This window comes from Toxorhynchites rutilus, chromosome 3 (genome assembly GCF_029784135.1).
Source record: "Toxorhynchites rutilus septentrionalis strain SRP chromosome 3, ASM2978413v1, whole genome shotgun sequence".
Taxonomy (NCBI): Eukaryota; Metazoa; Arthropoda; class Insecta; order Diptera; family Culicidae; genus Toxorhynchites; species Toxorhynchites rutilus.
In genome coordinates this window covers 27,458,340-27,475,727 of record NC_073746.1, presented here as the reverse complement: position 1 = coordinate 27,475,727, position 17,388 = coordinate 27,458,340, and the positions used below count along the sequence as shown (strand labels likewise).

Here is a 17,388-nt window from a genome sequence, read left to right as displayed (position 1 = left end):
TTTTCACACCATCAAGCGCAATGCGCAGCTTATCTGCGGACGGAATTATCGTAATTATTTGGCCCATGACAGCACTTCGTATGATTTGCTAACCAACAGTCCGAGAACGAAAGTGCTTGTTAATGCGTTGTCTATGGCGGAGAAAAGCTGGAAGTTGTTTGACAATCGCGGGAAAAGTGCGCTGGGCGAACTCATCGATGTGCGTCACAGCGGGATACCGTGGATACGAGAACAGGATGAATTGATGAAGGCTGTTTTGGATGTGAACCCTGAGTCCATCCAATGCGCTCTCAATCGAGGAGGTTTGCCAAGTGGAATATTCTGGACTGATGTAGGTCTTTACGACGGGGTTGAAGCAATGAGTTGTTTAGATCTTTTGAAGACCACAACATGTTCAGAACTTGTAAATCCCTCTCAAGATAAGCTACGAAGAACATTAACTTTGCTTAAACCCGTTTTGCAGGTCGAGAGTCTTCCAGGTTATGTAACGAACGCAAGGTTGAACTCAGTAATAAAGTATGGTGATTTCGAGAATACGTTAAAATATTCTGGGCATGAATCTTGGAATCAATTTGCCGGCAGTGACCAATTCCCGCGTGACTGCGATCCTTACTTGGGAGATTTAATGAGTTATTTAGAACAGAATGGGAATGTAAGCGACATTATTGATATCTTATCCTGTATCGGTTCGGACAAACTGACTGTATTGTTATGCGTTGGATCTGAAGAAACCATTCGTTCTTTCATCAAAGAACATTCCCAGGTGAAGTCACTTGCGCTACAGCAAGCCATCGTTGCTGGGAATAGCAGTACGGAGTTTTTGGATGAAATTTTTGTCAAAGATGGAATAGGTTACGACCATTTTATAGCTGCGATTCTCTCGAACAACATAATTGCTTTCAACCATTTGTGTCAAACGCGACGCACTGAATGCGTGCAGTATCGGGACAAACTGTTGCTGACTTGTGCCAGATTAGGCAGAATTATGATGATCCAGGATATGTGGGCGCATGGTGTTTCATTCTCCGACTGTCTGGACACAGCACTGCGATTTGCTACTGCAAATCGTCAATGGAAATGTGTGCAATACTTGCTCTCGTGTGGTGCAAACCCATGGCATACGAAGGATTCGGAGAAATTCTCTGCGGTACAGTTGGCAATCATTTACCGATGCTTGAATATTGCCAGGCACTTTTTGAGAATTGTGCCCGAACACGGATATCCTGATGGACTACTGGCACTGATCGCAACTTATGGGACCGTGCCAATGCTGAAGTTGTTCCTTAGGTCGAATTTCAACTTTTGGCACGATCAAAACACGCTCGTTGCCGCAACCATGAATCGGACTGATGGGGGTACGATGTTGGAGTTTGTCGAACGCATCATGTTCGATATCGAATCTGTGAAACGTCCAAACTTGAATGATTGGTTACAGATTCTTCAGCAATACAAAGTCCTATCCTTCCTGTTGTGCTGTGCGGATAGTGGTAATAATGTATTAAGTCGATGTCTTCAGAATGATTGCAGCTTGGCTCAAAGGATTCTGGAGAAAGTACAAGGTTTTGGGAAGACCACCGAAAACTTCTATGTTCACCTAGTTGGTATTCATGAGAATTATACAGACGTGTACACCACTGAAGATTTAGTTGAAGGATGCACCATGATGCAGGTCAAAATCCGGCAACTATCAGCGTTGGACCCAAGTGCACCTCAGAAACTCCGATTGGTTTACAGAAACTCCCATGTAGAAATTGCTTCGGTAATCGGCACCATGATAACTTATGGTCCAAAATCCCTGTTGGAATCTACGGACATCCACGAGTTATTCGTTGTCAGCACCGATGAGGAACTTCCCTTGACAACTATTTGCAATGATCTGCGAGAAGTCGTGAAGAGCCAACTCTGTTCGTCGGAATTTCTAGGTGAATTCCAACTTATAAAAACTGTAGAGAAGAACGTCCGATGCTATCGCTTGGCAAACGCTGGATCCCACGGCTGTCTGTTGGAAATTTCACTATCTGCAGAAAATCATGCGTTGAAAAGCCTTCTAATATCAGTCAATCTAAAAAATGAAACGATCCTACACCAGTTACCTTCCGTGGTTACGGCTGAAGTAATGGATTTGCTCCTTTGCAACGGAGCAGACATCCTGCTGCAAGACAACCAAGGTCGGACTGCGCTTATGCATATGCTTCGCAATAATTGTTCTTGGGACGTTGTGAAACGAGTTTTTGAGCACTGTGTAAACAACAACATCCGTGACTCTCGCGGAATTCATGTTTTCAATACTCAAGATCAGAACGGTTCAACTTTACTCGGGTTGGCCACTAGAATGGGTAACCTGCACGCAGTCGAATTCCTGGCGGCGAACGGAGCTGATCAGACGATTCAAAGCGATGATGGCGATTTCCCGCTCCATGAGGCTGTCATGATCAGAAATGTGGCCATCGTTAGCATTCTGCTAGCGCAGCGCCGAGAGGTGATAAACCTTCGTCGATCCAGCACCGGTGAAACGGTTATTTTCCAAGCGGTGGCACTGAACAATACCGAGTTGGTGCAGATGTTTCTGGACACAGGGGCAGATCTAACGGTGAGAGACAACGAAGACTTCACAGCGCTCGCGAAGGGAATTCTGAATGGATGTTTAGAATCGGTTCGTATTGTTCTAGAACACGCAAGGTTAAACAACATTGATGTTACTAGCGATGTTACATACAATCACTGGGATGCAATACACTGCGCACTGGGGAAAGATAATCTTAGTATGTTCAAAATGTTACTGGAGTACGAGGTGGGACGCACAATTGATGCTTCACTGGATGGATCTGCGCTGGCAAGACTTAGAGAAATCCTTATTACCGTGGATAAGAGTAGCTTTGGGCTCAATTTGTACACTACGGCGGTGATCTCCAACCATTCATATATTCGTGAATATTTGCTAGAGTGCGAAGCGTTATACAATCAGCTTACGAGTGATATATTAGATATGAGCGCGTTTTCCAGACTTTTCCCACAACAAGATGAACATGAAGGAAGAGACGAAAGTACTGCCAACCAAGATGTGTCAGAAATGGATTTGCTGAACTTATTGGCAGAGATAGCGAGCCTTAAGTTGTGAAGCCGAGGCAATTAAACAATGTAAATCTAAAGTGTATAGTAAAGATGGTTAGATAATCGTACAGTTCAAGCTAAATGGTGGCTTTTAATCCTCTACAACCCAACCTCGCCTTTAGACGGGCTTCACGGATTTTCTTTTCAAATTATTCAGACATTAGTTTTCATAAAAGTGGAATGTGGAATGAAGAAAATGTGCTGCAGCAGATACGTTATGATACTGATAAATGTACAAGAAATTGTCCAAAAAAACACAATAAATGTTAATCTTTCATTTGACTGAATTGAAATTTCATTGAAATATCCGAATCAAGAAATAGAGCTATTCTCTCTTATTTCACGCGACGGATGACGTTGGATGGCTTGGGTTGCAGTATTTCCGAAGGCGAATGGCGTGGCTAAAGTTTTCGGTAGTGATATTGGAAGTCGTGTAGTCTTCTGTTATTGACTAGCGTATAGAAAAGGAGCCCACTATTCTCTAAGCTAGTGACGTAAGATGACTCGATACACAGTATTTCCGGAGGCAAATTACGTGGCTATAGTTTTCAATAGATGATTTAAAGTCGTGTCCTATTCTGTTATTGTCTTGAGTATAAAAAAGACGCTAAAAAGTAAAGTAACATAGGGAATGAAGTTTCGTCGTGATCTCATGTCACTCGTCGTGCAAAATAGGGAGAATATATGCATGTGGCCATCGAAGCAATAGATGAATTTTTTTTCTGGTTAGGATTCTAGCAAACGCCATATCATAATCGTAATAAAAGGTGCCCCCATCAAATTACATCACGGGAAAGACGCTGTAGAAAATTAGAAAATTTGGGTAGAAGTAGTTTAGAGCGTATTGTTTACACTGCATTTTTATCGTCGTTAATTATTAACGTTACTACGAAACTCTGAGCATCGAACGGAAGGAGAAATGCGGTCAGAATGGATGTTCTATTAGTGAATAGGATCACGAGCGTGTCGTAAAGCGTCTAAGCGGAATCCCAAATTTGCCGACAGCTCTGACCGCATTTCGGAAAAAAGTTGAACCTGCCCAAGTTATTCTTCCATAGATCCAAGGACTGGGAGGGACTGCATACGTACAAAGTGCACAAGGCTCCAAAACGTGACGAACGGGAAAATATGATGAGAATGTCAAGGGCCCGGGAACTGTATTCCCAAATGCTGACGAAGCCTCATTCTCATTATGGATGATGGGACTTACGTCAAAGCAAACCTCCGGCAGCTTTCGGGGATACTGTTCTTCACCGCTGAGCACAGGTTTGATATTCCGGAGGAAGCAAGGAAGCAGAAACTTTCAAAGTTTGTCAAATAATATTTGATTCAACAAGAGCCTCAAGAAATGTCTACAGAAGCGTCTGCTTTCTCTGTTGAAGCAACACGAGAGCCCTACGATCTTCTGGCCGGATATAGCTTCGTGCCACTATTCAAAGGATGTCCTGGAGTGGTACGAAGCCAACGGGTCACTTCCGTACCCAAGGACACGAACCATTCCAACGCACCGGAAGCCCATGACCCATCGAAAAATATTGAACTGTTATGAAGCAGGCACTACGGAAGCATCCCAAGAAGGTCAAACCGAGGAAGATATGAAGCAAAAGTGGATTTTGTACAGAAGAAGCTGCACCCAGATGTTGTACAGAGCCTAACGAGTGGAATTATGCGTAAGGTGCGAGCGTACGGTTATGGTATTGAAGTTGAATGAAATAAATGTGCCAAAAGCTTACTAATGGGTTACATTTTATTGTCTGAAAATTTGAAAAGGATCGGTCAACCAGGTAATTTCATACAGCGTTTTGTCCGTGATGCAATTTGATGTGGAACACCCTTTAGTCGATAATTCCTTTTTTGCTGTAGATTTAAACTATGATATGATACTTAAGGATTCGACCGATTAATCGCCGTTTACTAGAGTTTAGAGGTTGAGGTAATGGTCGGATGTGGAATATGGAAATATGTAATCGTTGTCTCATTGGAGTGTGGCCGCTGTCACCTTGTAACCTTGTATATCAAGGCCGTTGTGAACGTCTGGTTCTCGACTGGTTGTCGCGAAATGATGAATGGACAAAAAGTAATTAGATTCTCAAACTAGATCTCTGAAGAATCACAAAGATAAAATCCATATAAAGAAAAAGTCGATAATGACAATTACGACACTTTCGATCTTGCGTAACTTTTTTCATACTTGACCGAAATTAGACAAATATTGCCAAGTTTCTCTTTAGTATTCTTACTTACATCCGCTTAGTTTCGCAGTTGTCAGTGAGATTTCGGTCGAGATGAAATGAAATCAACAAACTGTTCGCGAAAGTATTTTGTTCACCCACATGCAAAATCCTAGGTTACCGCATCGCTCCTACGGGGAATTGTTGAATATGTGACAGGTCACCTGTTCGTTTATGTTGTTCGGGGTTCTATTTCAACACACGCATTAAAATATAGGAAAAAAAAGGCAAAACACACATCTATGGGAAAAATAAATAAGCTACTTAGGGACATTTACACAAAACTAAAACTATGCACCCAATTGATAAAAATAAAACCTATATGAAACGAAATAAAAATTTAATTAATAAAAGACGAGCTAGCTAGAATTAAAAGGACGGCGCACAGGCAACAAACACTACACGAAACCAGGGTTTATATACAGCAGCACAACAACACAACAGCACAACACTACACACCACAAAATAAAAGGCTTTACGATTGGTACGAGTGGATTCCTGGCGGGATAAATCGATCCCAATTATTACTCGGCTGATTGGTGGAAATTCCGGCCTGAGAAGATCGGGCACTTGCTTGAGACACGGGATAGAGAATAGACGTATTACATCCATCACCATTGATAAACCTGTCTGAAAAGTTGTCTTCAGACTCCACTAGATAAAACGTCGGAGTTCATTTGTGCGTGAGTTCTGTGGTACGCGCTAGCAGTGACTGTGCCGACAAACGGAAACCAGTGGAACATCCCGGTTCCTGTGCACCAGTCAAGCAACGGGAGTTCGAGGAGATATCGAGCCAAAAGAAGCAGCATTCTTATACCCAACCGGGGCAATATTCCGGTCAGAAACTGGTCTAGAAGAGGCGGAGGTTACGGCGATACAGAACACCCCTAACCAGTGCAACGTTTCGGTCTGGAACTGGTCCAGCGGATGCAGAGGCAGCGGCGGGCCCTGACACAATACCCAATACACCTGTGAGTACTGTAATACAAAATAGGAGCTAGGGAAGTAGGTCAGAACCGAGCTAATAAACGCCGTCTCACCGTCTAACCTATAATAGTGTGTTTTCCTTTACTAGCTAATATAGAAAGGCTGAAATTGAGCCATCCTTGGGAGGGAATATAAAGAGTCCATGCGGGCAGCTGGACGTGACAGAAGACTTAGTTTCAAATATGATTGTGATTGCTGATTTGAAGCGGAATCTGAACCTTTCGACGCGAGAATTGGCCAAACATTTTTTTTGGTAGTGCAATATTTATTCCAGAGGGCCAAGACACGATCCGAATTGAAAACATTCATTTTGCAGATCTCCCCAAATCGGGACGAACGCCAGCAGTGTGTTGCCAAAACGCGCGTCCGTAAATTCAACACGAAGCTGCTAACGAAATACCGATGCTGTGTCATTGATGATGAGACCTTCATCAAAGCGAATTTTCAGCAGTTCTCGGGACAGGAATATTTCGTGGGTAAGGACAAGTTTGCAGTAGACGACCATTTCAAATAGAAGAAGCTGTTGAGATTCATTCCGAAGTCCTAAGGTAGCAGCGAAGGACGAAATAACAATTGATGTGAAAATGGTAAAAATCTGAAATAAACCTCTCAGCTCTGATGGAGGGCATTGAAAATTGAGGAACTTATTACTCAAACTCAATTTAACCGACGTATGTAAGCTGAAATAAATATATATTCTAAACTACTGAGAAACTTAGGTTTTATTTCGATATGTATTTATCAATAAATTTAAAGTGTCGCAATAATTATCGACTCACTTTGCGTTATCGTTATCAATGTTATTGTATTCGTTTCCAAATCCACTGCTATTGCTGTCCACGAGAAATATTGTGCGGAGATGCAAATCTAGCGTGTACTGTTTAGACATAAATCTATTCATTTCTCGAATAAAGTCAATGTTTACGGGATAAGACGGCCACCCTAAGCATGGAGTACAATCCAACACAATGTATACAAAATTGAAGAATTCCTTCATGTCAGCATCGATATCTAGGATGTTTTCCGCAATCACGTTGATTTTTAGTAAGTTTACTTCCTATTTCATAATGTTATATGATAAATCAAAAAAGGTATGAAAATGGTGCTACTTGAATCATGCCGGGTAAAGTTGGCCACCACTAGGGGTGAGATGGCCACATGAAATAACTTGTGATTCTTGCCGTACACCCAAAGTTAATTTACGATTTAATACATTAAATGAGCCGAAAAATAGCTGAAAATGCTATTTTCCTCAAGACGTGTACATCATTTGTATTATATACACTTGACAATAAAATTAGAGAAAGAGAGTGCGAAGTCGGAAATTTCAAGTGATTTTTGACATGCTGAAACCTCGTGAAAAATCAACGCACTGCTCGATGGGATGCGCATCATTTTGAAGCTACAACCTTCAGATATTAGAAGATTTTACGTACATATTTTTATCTTGGTGTGTGTAGGTGTAGTGGGCAACAATATAGAAAAGAAATGAAAAATCGATTATTCTTTGTTTTTTCAAGAATATTCAGGACTAACACAATTTTTTGCTAATCAACTCGACAGTAAATCCAATTAATCTTATGAATCCGCTTTTGTTTGTTTCCAAGAACGTTCCTGTAGGACCTTCCCACACAGAGATATTTCAGTATGAAAGAAAAATTACCCCTTCGTCTTTAATGATGAATAATTCAATAAACAACAATCGCACCACAAATCGAGAGGCAGTTTTGAAAACTCCAATAAATTCTACATAAGGATAATTTGTTACTTTGACGACAAAAAAAATATATACATGTTTTGCATCGATTTCAAAAAAGTGTCAAAATCTGGATTTTTATAGTGCTTCACAAAACCCACTGTAATTCTGCAAATATCGCAGTAAGTTCTAATGTTTGCAGAGAAATTTTTAGCCTAGTGTATTTCCTAAAAATCTGTGAACGTTTCATAGTGATACGTTCAGCCGAATTTTCAAAGTTTGGAGTAAATTAGAGGAGCATTTAACCGCAAATTGTATCAGAAGCAGGTATAGGCAAAATCGCATCGAAATTCGTTCAACAATACTCATTCACAGATAAAACTCACCCTTCTATTTCCGTTTATGCCTCACTTTATTTGAGACAGAAAACATTCCTCTATCATCTTCACGAAGTTCATACTCGAGTTAAATGGAAAAATACTGTCTCGATTCCGCTCATCTATTCTCAGAGAATTTTGCATTCTCTCATTTGCCTCTCGGAACGACGTTAGATGGTGATAGAATCAAACTGCAAACTTTTGCTTGAGCCAGCGAGTGTCTGTAAAATTATTCGTTTTTCACTCAAATAGCAATCGTTGAGCCTCGATCGCGGCAGTAAAATATTTTTAACATAGATAGTTGAAATCGAGTTGTTTCTTGTGCACTATTACAATGACATTTTTTTTGTTTCTAGTAATAAACAATCTAGGCCAACGCAAAAGACCATATTAACGCAAGTTATTGGTGAGCGGGAAGGTGGATTCATGTGCACTTGAATGCTGACATGGAAAATAGTACAAGGGAAAATAAAATCATACATACACGCAGATTCAGTCTATTTTGACTCACTCGTTATTTTGTTTCGTGCGATCTTTCCAAAGGAGTATTCATTCATTGAATGTTGTTTTCCTCTCTTTGTTTTGTTATGTTCACTATCAGTCCCGAATGAAGATGGTCGGGGAGTGTAAAATGATGCATCGTGCAATCTCACGATTGCTTGCTGCATTTTGACGTAGGACTACGTCTAACCGGAAGATATAGGGGGTGAAATGGAAATCTAGGCACTGAACAAGTAGAAAAAAATGCAAGCTTTGGAACGCTTATAACTCGAGCATTTCTCAATAGATCGCAAAGGTTTTTGCATTTCTCAATAGATCGCAAAGGTTTTTGCATCAATTGATAGGAAATATATCTACGCATCTATCATAACGAATAACATTTCATTTTTCTTGAGATAAATAATTGAATAATTGTGAAATATCAAGCATTGTCCAAATGCACTATGTGCCCATTTTTGATTGTCCCATTTTGTGCTCCTCAAATCGTACCGACCAAAACGGGCAACCAGAGCAGTAGCGAAATAGAATGAAGCACGATTTGAAAGGAAAAAGAAAAAAAAATGAACGAAACATTGGTCGCAGTCTCACACATGCGTAATTCTCGAGCCAGCCTTCTTCTTCTTCTTCAATGGCACTAACGTTTCTAGAGGAACTTCGCCGTCTCAACGTAGTATTACTTGCGTCATTTTTATTAGTACTTAGTTGAGATTTCTATGCCAAATAACACGCCTTGAATGCATTCTGAGTGGCAAGCTCTAGAATACGCGTGATCACAGTGCAAGTCGGAGGAAATTTCTTTGACGAAAAATTCCCCCGACCAGAACGGGAATCGAAACGGAAAACCCGGCATGTTAGTTATGACGGTAACCACTCGGCCACGGGAGCACAAGCCAGCGAGCCAGCCAGTCAGCTTAAAAATCTCCGCTCCGCTGCCGTAACGATCATTCTCATTCAAACCGTACACCAAATCAGTTCGCATCACAACACATCAACAAACCAACCCAAGCAGCCATGTCTGGACATGGTAAAGGAGGAAAAGTGAAGGGAAAGGCAAAACCCGCTCGAACCGTGTCGGTCTGGAGTTCCCGCAAGGGTAGCTAGGTCGAGCGCGTTAGTAGCAGTCCACCTAGCTGGCGTTATATAGTTTCGGCCGCCGAAGTGATCGAGTTAGCTGGCAAAGCTGCTGGCGACGATAAGAAAACCCGCATTCAGAACAGAACACATTCGGTTCGGTGGACATCAAGACAACGTGCAGTTGCAGCGAGTGGCGAGTGGCGAACGCAATCGCAAAACAACAGCTGGTAGCAGAAGAAAAAAGTTTGTTCTTTATACAAACTGCTTTGGTGGCAAATCCAGAACAAAGCGGCATCGAGGGCGTTCGAAATGGTTTTTTTCAAAACCACGAGTACTAAGTTTTCTTTTTCTGCCATTGAATGTAATTTACTGTACAATATGTCACAAGCTGGATGGGAAGAAATTTTCCAACTGTGAAAGCTGTGGCGAGTGGCAAACGCAATCGCTAAACAGAAAGGTTTAGCCGAACAAGATGGGGATATCGAGTGATAACAAAACAATAAACTCTTTAGTTTGAAGATAATTTTGTGATCCTGAAAAGGACCGTTTTTAGCCTGCATGTGAATCCAACGAGCGAACAAATCGTAATGAATGTATTTTTTTGATATATTTTCGTATCAAAAATGTATATTTTCGTGTACCGCTAGTCTATAAAACGCGCGGATCCCAAAAAAAATATCTCATTTTCTTTCAAACCGTAAACCAGTGTGGTTGTACGGCATCGTACGGTGGACGTGTGGACGTAACAAAGGAGGACAAGTTAAGGGAAAGGCAAAGTCTCACTCGAACCGTGCAGGTCTCCAGTTTCCTGTTGGTCGCATTCACTGATTGCTCCGCAAGGGTAACTAGGCCGAACGGATTGGTGCCGGAGCACCAGTATACCTAACAGCGATTATAGAGTTTCGACCGTCGGAGTGCTCGAGTTGGCTTGCAAAGCTGCTCACGACAATCAGAAAACACGCATCAAGAACAGAGCAGCTTCGGTTCGGCGCTCATCAAAGCAACAACTAATTTCAGCGAGTGGCAAACGCAATCGCAAAACGGCAGCAGGTAGAAGAAAGAAAAAGTTTGTTTATACAGACTGCACGGCGCTTTTCAGGGCCATTAAACCATTCAAAGAAGAATTATTAAAAGTTTTTCACAATACCAATGCATTCTAAAGTGACATAATATGACATATAATATAAACTGTTTTTTTTGTTTATGCTTGTTCTTGAACTTATTGGTGGTTGGGGTTTTTTTAAATTGATCATTCAGTTTTCACAAAACCATGTATGGTTTCCGAATTAAAAGTGGCTTCAAATTACAACACATTGTATGCAGGATGGCATTAACGAAATTTCTCGGTAGCAAGAACTGCTTTCTTTAGTTGATAACTGATGTTGAAAATTGACTGACGTTACATCTGCATTGCATAGAGAAATAACTAAGGAGCAACACGATGAGCTATGTATTTCCTGCTGCTCTGTTCTTATTTTAAAGGACTTTAATCCGAAGGTCATCCGTCCCTGTATTTACTGTTGGGTTTTCAGAATGCTTATAGCTCGTTTATTTCTCGACAGATCGTACAAAATCCTACGTGACTTTCAGAATGAACGATTCGTAACTTTCGTCTTTATGAGTTTGTGGGTGAAGAGTGCGTGTATGTGTGGAAATGTGTATGAATATGTGAGAGTATCATCACTCCTTACAATATTTGTACCTACAAACATCTGAAAAAGTTATTTTTGTTGTTTTATCATAACGTTTCACCTATACACACAACCAAATGGGTGTACATATTTGAGGGTAATGCAATACATTAAAATAATGTATTATAATTGTCCAGTAGTTGATTGTTTCAATAAGCTAGTGAGTGGCCATCTTACCTCGGGTAGCTGTCTTCCCCGCCTTCTCTCTAATAACCTTATTTATTTGTGGTAGTCTGCAGGCTTTTTTTTTCGAAATCATCCCCAATGCGTAGTTGATTGCTGCCAGTTCAGTAACATGAATGGAACATTGCTTCTGAATTTATGGAAGGTGCAAACATTTTCATTGAAAGCACCGAACATCAGTAAACAATACGCAACAAGTGCGCATAACCTACTTACAATAACATCTCACAGAACTCAGCAAATAATGAAGAAAATTCACAAAGACGATCCTGCTAATGAAGTATTGGATAGTTTCTAGTCCCTCGATGTCATGAGGCTCATGTCCTTGGGTACAAAAGTGACCCCGTTGGCTTCGTACCACTCCAGGACATCCTATGAATATTGCACGAAACTAGATCCGGCCAGAGGTTCGCAGGGCCCTCGTGTTGCTTCAACAGAGGAAACAGAGGCTTCTGTAGACATTCCTTGAGGTAGATTTATCTGTTTATACTCACGGTAGTCACGAAACGGCGCGCTCCGTTCGCCGCATGAGCAGTTTGCTTGACAAATCATGTATTTCTTAGCAAACTATGAAAGTTTCTGCTTCTGTTCCTTCAGAACATTTAATTTGTACTGGGCGAAGAAGAACAGTACCCCGGAAGCTGTCGGAAGTCCGCCTTGACAGACAATGACACTTCGTCAGCATCTAGTTGTAAAGTTTCCGAGCTCGTGACTTTCCTACAGTTTTTTGCCGTCCGTCACGATTTGGAGCCTTCTGAACTTTGTACGTATGCATTTTCTCCCGGTTCTAGGCCTTCTGAACGAAAGACTTGGACAGATTCAACTTTTTGGCCACACCCATGATCGAAGCATTGATATTCTGCTTAATCTCTTTCACGACACGCTTGTGATCCTGATCGCTGATAGAACATCCATTCTGATCGCATTTTTTCTTCCGCTCGATGCTCAGAGTTTCGTAGTAACGTTTAGTCACACGACTAACCATTAACTGAACGATTCCGAATTGTTTCCAGATGTCCCGATTGAAAATTTTCCAGTTGCTTCTGCAAAATCTATTCGCGACGTTGCTTTTCGGTAGACGCCATTTTTCCAATTTTCGAAAAACTGACAGCGATCAAAATAAAGTGTAAACAATACACTCTAAACTACTTCTATCCAAATTTTCAAGAGAAAATACCCAATGGGTAATTTTCTACAGCGTTTTTTTCCGTGGTTCAATTGATATGGAACACCCTTTATTCTAATCTGGAAAAATGAAAAAAAAAAAGATTATTTTTTAATACTACTGAATTTTAGACACTCAGACAGACAATTATGAACCGAATTATAGCCATTTTAGTGGCGCGATATCCTATCCAGTGCGTCCTTGACACAAAACACGGTTTTTCTCGATTTTTTTTTCCAAACTGGTGTACACGACATTCTATATACATCTATATCGTTTGATCCAATATAAAAAAAGAAAAATGAAATCTTCATAAAATCGTGCTAAAACATGACAGCAGCTTTTTATTTTCAAACAACTGCCATTTTGACTTAAACTTATTCATAATATAGCGGCGTGTTTACTGGTTTATTGTATTTTTTCTTGTTTCGGATAACCAGAAGGACTGAAATCGTATACGCCAGGACATTGGATTTTAGGACCCCTTCTCCATTTGACTTGCATGTCCCTTTTTTTCAATTTTGAATATTTTTTTCGTTTAGTTAGTTATGTATTCTTAAAAGATTAATGGACAAGAAATAAAATAGTGGATATTAAAAATATTATTTATTTTACTAGAAAATTGAAAATATTATTTATGTACTGTTCGGTCCCCCTAAAATCTCGTGGTTCTCCAATCCTTAAAAAGGAAACAAATTAGGTAACAGTACAATACCAGTCGTCTAGCTGGAACGAACGCGGCGATTTGTCCTCGAAAGAGGTGGTACTTGAACCAATCATTTAAGAGAGGGTGGGAAACCTAAATTTTTAGCCTTCTTCAAGCTGGCCGTAGGCTCTGAGTTATTTCCTGAAACACGGTTCGCGACAATTGTTGTGCGGGTTGGCAAATGTTTTTTTTTTATTCGACACGCTTTTGTAGTATTTGGCACAACTACCTTTTTGTCACTCTGTAGGGGAGGCTGGTGCTTTACAGTGTTTCGCAAATGCTTGCTGCTTGCACTCTTCTAATAATCATTTTCAAAGTTTTTTACTGTTGTTCCAGTGTCGCCGCTTTCCAAACGGAGTCCACTGTCGGTCAGATGGAACCAGCACAAACCAGACGCTTAGTACCCATGGATCGATGCGGTGGTCCGTATTGTTGTAGCGAAGTTTCGGTATTTACAGGGAGTGATTCCTTCACGAATCTTTTGTTTCAGTTTTTCAACTATTGTTCTTAGAAAAGGGTCCCTCGTGCCACCGAACAGGCGTGGATCATTTCTTAACTACTTTAAATGTTCATGCAGCTCTTGTTTTTGCAATGACAAGAGGAATAGAAACATTTTGATGATGATGATGTAGTGAAAAAATTCAACACGAAGTCGATCGCTTCTTTTAAGGTCAGTTTACTTATCAGAGGAGAAGTGATATTCACAAAAAAACAACATCAAAGTGTACGTATGATGCAAAAATCCAAAGCACTCTCCACCAGACGACATGAAAATCGATGGGGTGTCTCAACCGAACAGTCTTGCATCATTGTGTGTGTTGAATCGATAGCACGAGAGCAGAACCTCCCGTCTAGTGGCACACTATGGAAACGTATCGCTGAATGCTTGAAATTGCAAAATAGCTTTGAAAAGAACGGATGAATTAACTCCTTCTGCTTGGTAAACTTTGGACGGTAAAACGGTCAAACGGTGGTATTTTCATTCAGATTGTGACAGGAAAATTGAAACTCGTTCTATGCTGCTGACGATGCTAATGCTGCTACTGAAGTTGTTTCTGTGGATGTTGTTGCTTTGCTATCGCTCCTGTTGCTGACCTTGGATTTGATCTTTCTGCTTTTCGGATTCTTCTTTTTGGTTCATGGTGTTGACTACTTCCCGGATAGAAAAAGACTGATCGCTAATCTATGCATACTTTAAATCTATGTATACTGGCTGGCAGGAGAATCACACAGAAGTTGCGACGTAATCTTTCGCTTTTCTTCAGGAACTGAGCAATGAGCTAAACCGTTGTGTGTGATATCAGCATTAGGAAAGAATGTTACCTGCTCGCTGATTGGTGCGATACTGAGGTTCACTAAAGTGAGGCCAATATTTATAAGGTGGCTTCATTTACTTATTTTCCTGATTTGATTGAAAGATAGGATCGGTTGTATTCCGTTGCTACTGTAGTCGCTCCTTTTGGCCAATCTCAATCAATCCAATTCGCACGGATCGGATACATGTCTTTTTACTTTAAAATTCAAATCGACAATACTATATTATCCTCAACTTATCGTATGCAAGAAGGTATTCTGAAAGTTCAATAAGAATTGTTTAATAAAGATCTGTATATGTGTGGTGCGGTACTAGAATCGAGGTGGGTTCGTACCAAAACATAGTGTGAACTATCACAACGCGTCTAGACGATGCTTGTCATTTTACAATTATTCAATAATTTATTTTTAAAAATTTAACTATCTTTTTTGTGATTGAAGCGTAGAAATATATCTAATCCATTGATGCCAACATGTTTGCAATATATCAAGGAATGGTCGAGTTACAGGCGTTCAAAATCTTTTATTATTTCATACATGTTCAATTCTAAATTTCCATTTTGCCACTTATATATTCCTGTTGAACGTAGTCCTCCATTCAATACAAAATCTAAAAAATAGGAAACCCTCATTTCACAACACAACGAATACTCATATATTGAGTTTATCAACTAAGTTAATGCCTTCCTCCTCTCTTCCAGCGTACTTCGATCGCAGCGGGACCAGCTGGGCGAGGACGAACGCGAGATGTTGGACATGGCCAGAGCGGGCGCAAGAGCCCTCTGGTCTCTGTCCGAATCTCGGCACAACAAGGAGCTGATGTGCAAGGGAGGCATCGTTCCGCTAATGGGTCGTTTGCTGAAGAGCGTCCACATCGACATCGTCGTTCCGACTATGGGTACCATACAGCAGTGCGCCTCGCAGGCCAACTATCAGCTGGCGATAACCACCGAGGGAATGATCTACGACATCGTGTCGCATCTCACATCGGATAATTTGGACCTGAAGCGGCAATGCAGTTCGGCCATTTTCAAATGTGCTAGCGATAAGGTATGTATCGACTGTTGCGAAACGGAAATAATACAGGTTTAGAGTGTTCTTTTAGACCGCCAGCGATATGGTTCGTGATTCGGGGGGCTTGGAACCGCTGGTAGGTATCGCTCGGGATAAAACAGTGCGGGATAACAAACCGCTGCTGGCTGCAGCCACTGGTGCGCTGTGGAAATGTGCCGCATGCGAAGCCAATGTAAAGAAATTGGACCAACTGAAAACAGTTCAGGTTTTGGTCCAACTGCTGAACGATGAAAGTGAGGACGTGCTCACCAACGCGGTCGGAGCTATCTCAGAATGTGTTAAATATCAAAATAATCGTGAAATTCTTAGAGTATGTGGAGGAATTCCACTACTAGTAAATTTACTCAATATGACACATGCACCTTTGCTGGAGAATATAGCCAAAACATTGAAGGAGTGCGCTTCTGAACCGGAAAGTATGACAATAATGGAAGAGCTAGACGCAATACGTTTGATTTGGTCACTTCTGAAGAATTCAAACCCAAAAGTACAAGCGCACGCTGCTTGGGCACTCTGCCCATGCATCGAAAACGCTAAGGTTTGTGCAACGATTATAATTCTCTATAGCTCTAATGTTGCTCCGAATCATTCCAGGACTCAGGAGAGTTGGTCAGAAGTTTTGTTGGTGCTTTGGAGTTAGTTGTTGGTTTGCTCAGCTCGCGTGACAATTTTGTGCTTTCGGCAGTATGCGCGGCGATTGCTACCATCGCTAAAGATAGAGAGAATTTGTCGGTCCTGTCGGATCACAAGGTAATCTCGATGCTTGCCCATCTTGTGTACACCACCGATGATCTACTGCGGGAAAACTTGGCGGCGGCTATCGCCAGCTGTGCACCGTACGCATCGAACACTCAAGAGCTTGGACGACTGCGGACCGTCACCCCCATTGTCGGGTACATGGTCAGCAATAATCCACGCGTTCACCGGACTACGGCAATGGCTCTGCAGAAGCTCTCGGAGGATCCCCAAAACTGCATCACGATGCATCAGGTGAGTTTTCTTTTCAGTGTTAGGGTGGGTTTAGACTAGTGATATATTCATGTGAAGAAATATGATGAGATTCATAGAAATCGCATCAACTGTTTACACTAGCGTGAACTTCTATAATGAATATATTCATATTTTCGGTGAATTTATTCACCTGAAGTAGAACTGCATCCAACTTTAGTGATTTCTCACCAGTGAGAAATTCACAAGCGTTTACATATGCTGAATTTATTCAAGTTATATATACCTGGAATAAGTGTATCATATTTATTCTCACCCGTTTACACCTAT

General features: G+C 41.1%; 1 protein-coding gene across 1 annotated transcript in view; it reads left to right on the top strand.

Moving 5' to 3' along the window:
* Nucleotides 1–17,388, top strand: part of LOC129780614 (armadillo repeat-containing protein gudu) — a 43,041-nt gene that overhangs the window by 19,254 nt on the left and 6,399 nt on the right. Inside the window, exons 2-4 of the mRNA XM_055789074.1 lie at nucleotides 15,738–16,086; nucleotides 16,142–16,648; nucleotides 16,705–17,100. Coding sequence (XP_055645049.1) covers nucleotides 15,738–16,086; nucleotides 16,142–16,648; nucleotides 16,705–17,100 — 1,252 coding nt within the window. The remainder of the gene's footprint in view (nucleotides 1–15,737; nucleotides 16,087–16,141; nucleotides 16,649–16,704; nucleotides 17,101–17,388) is intronic.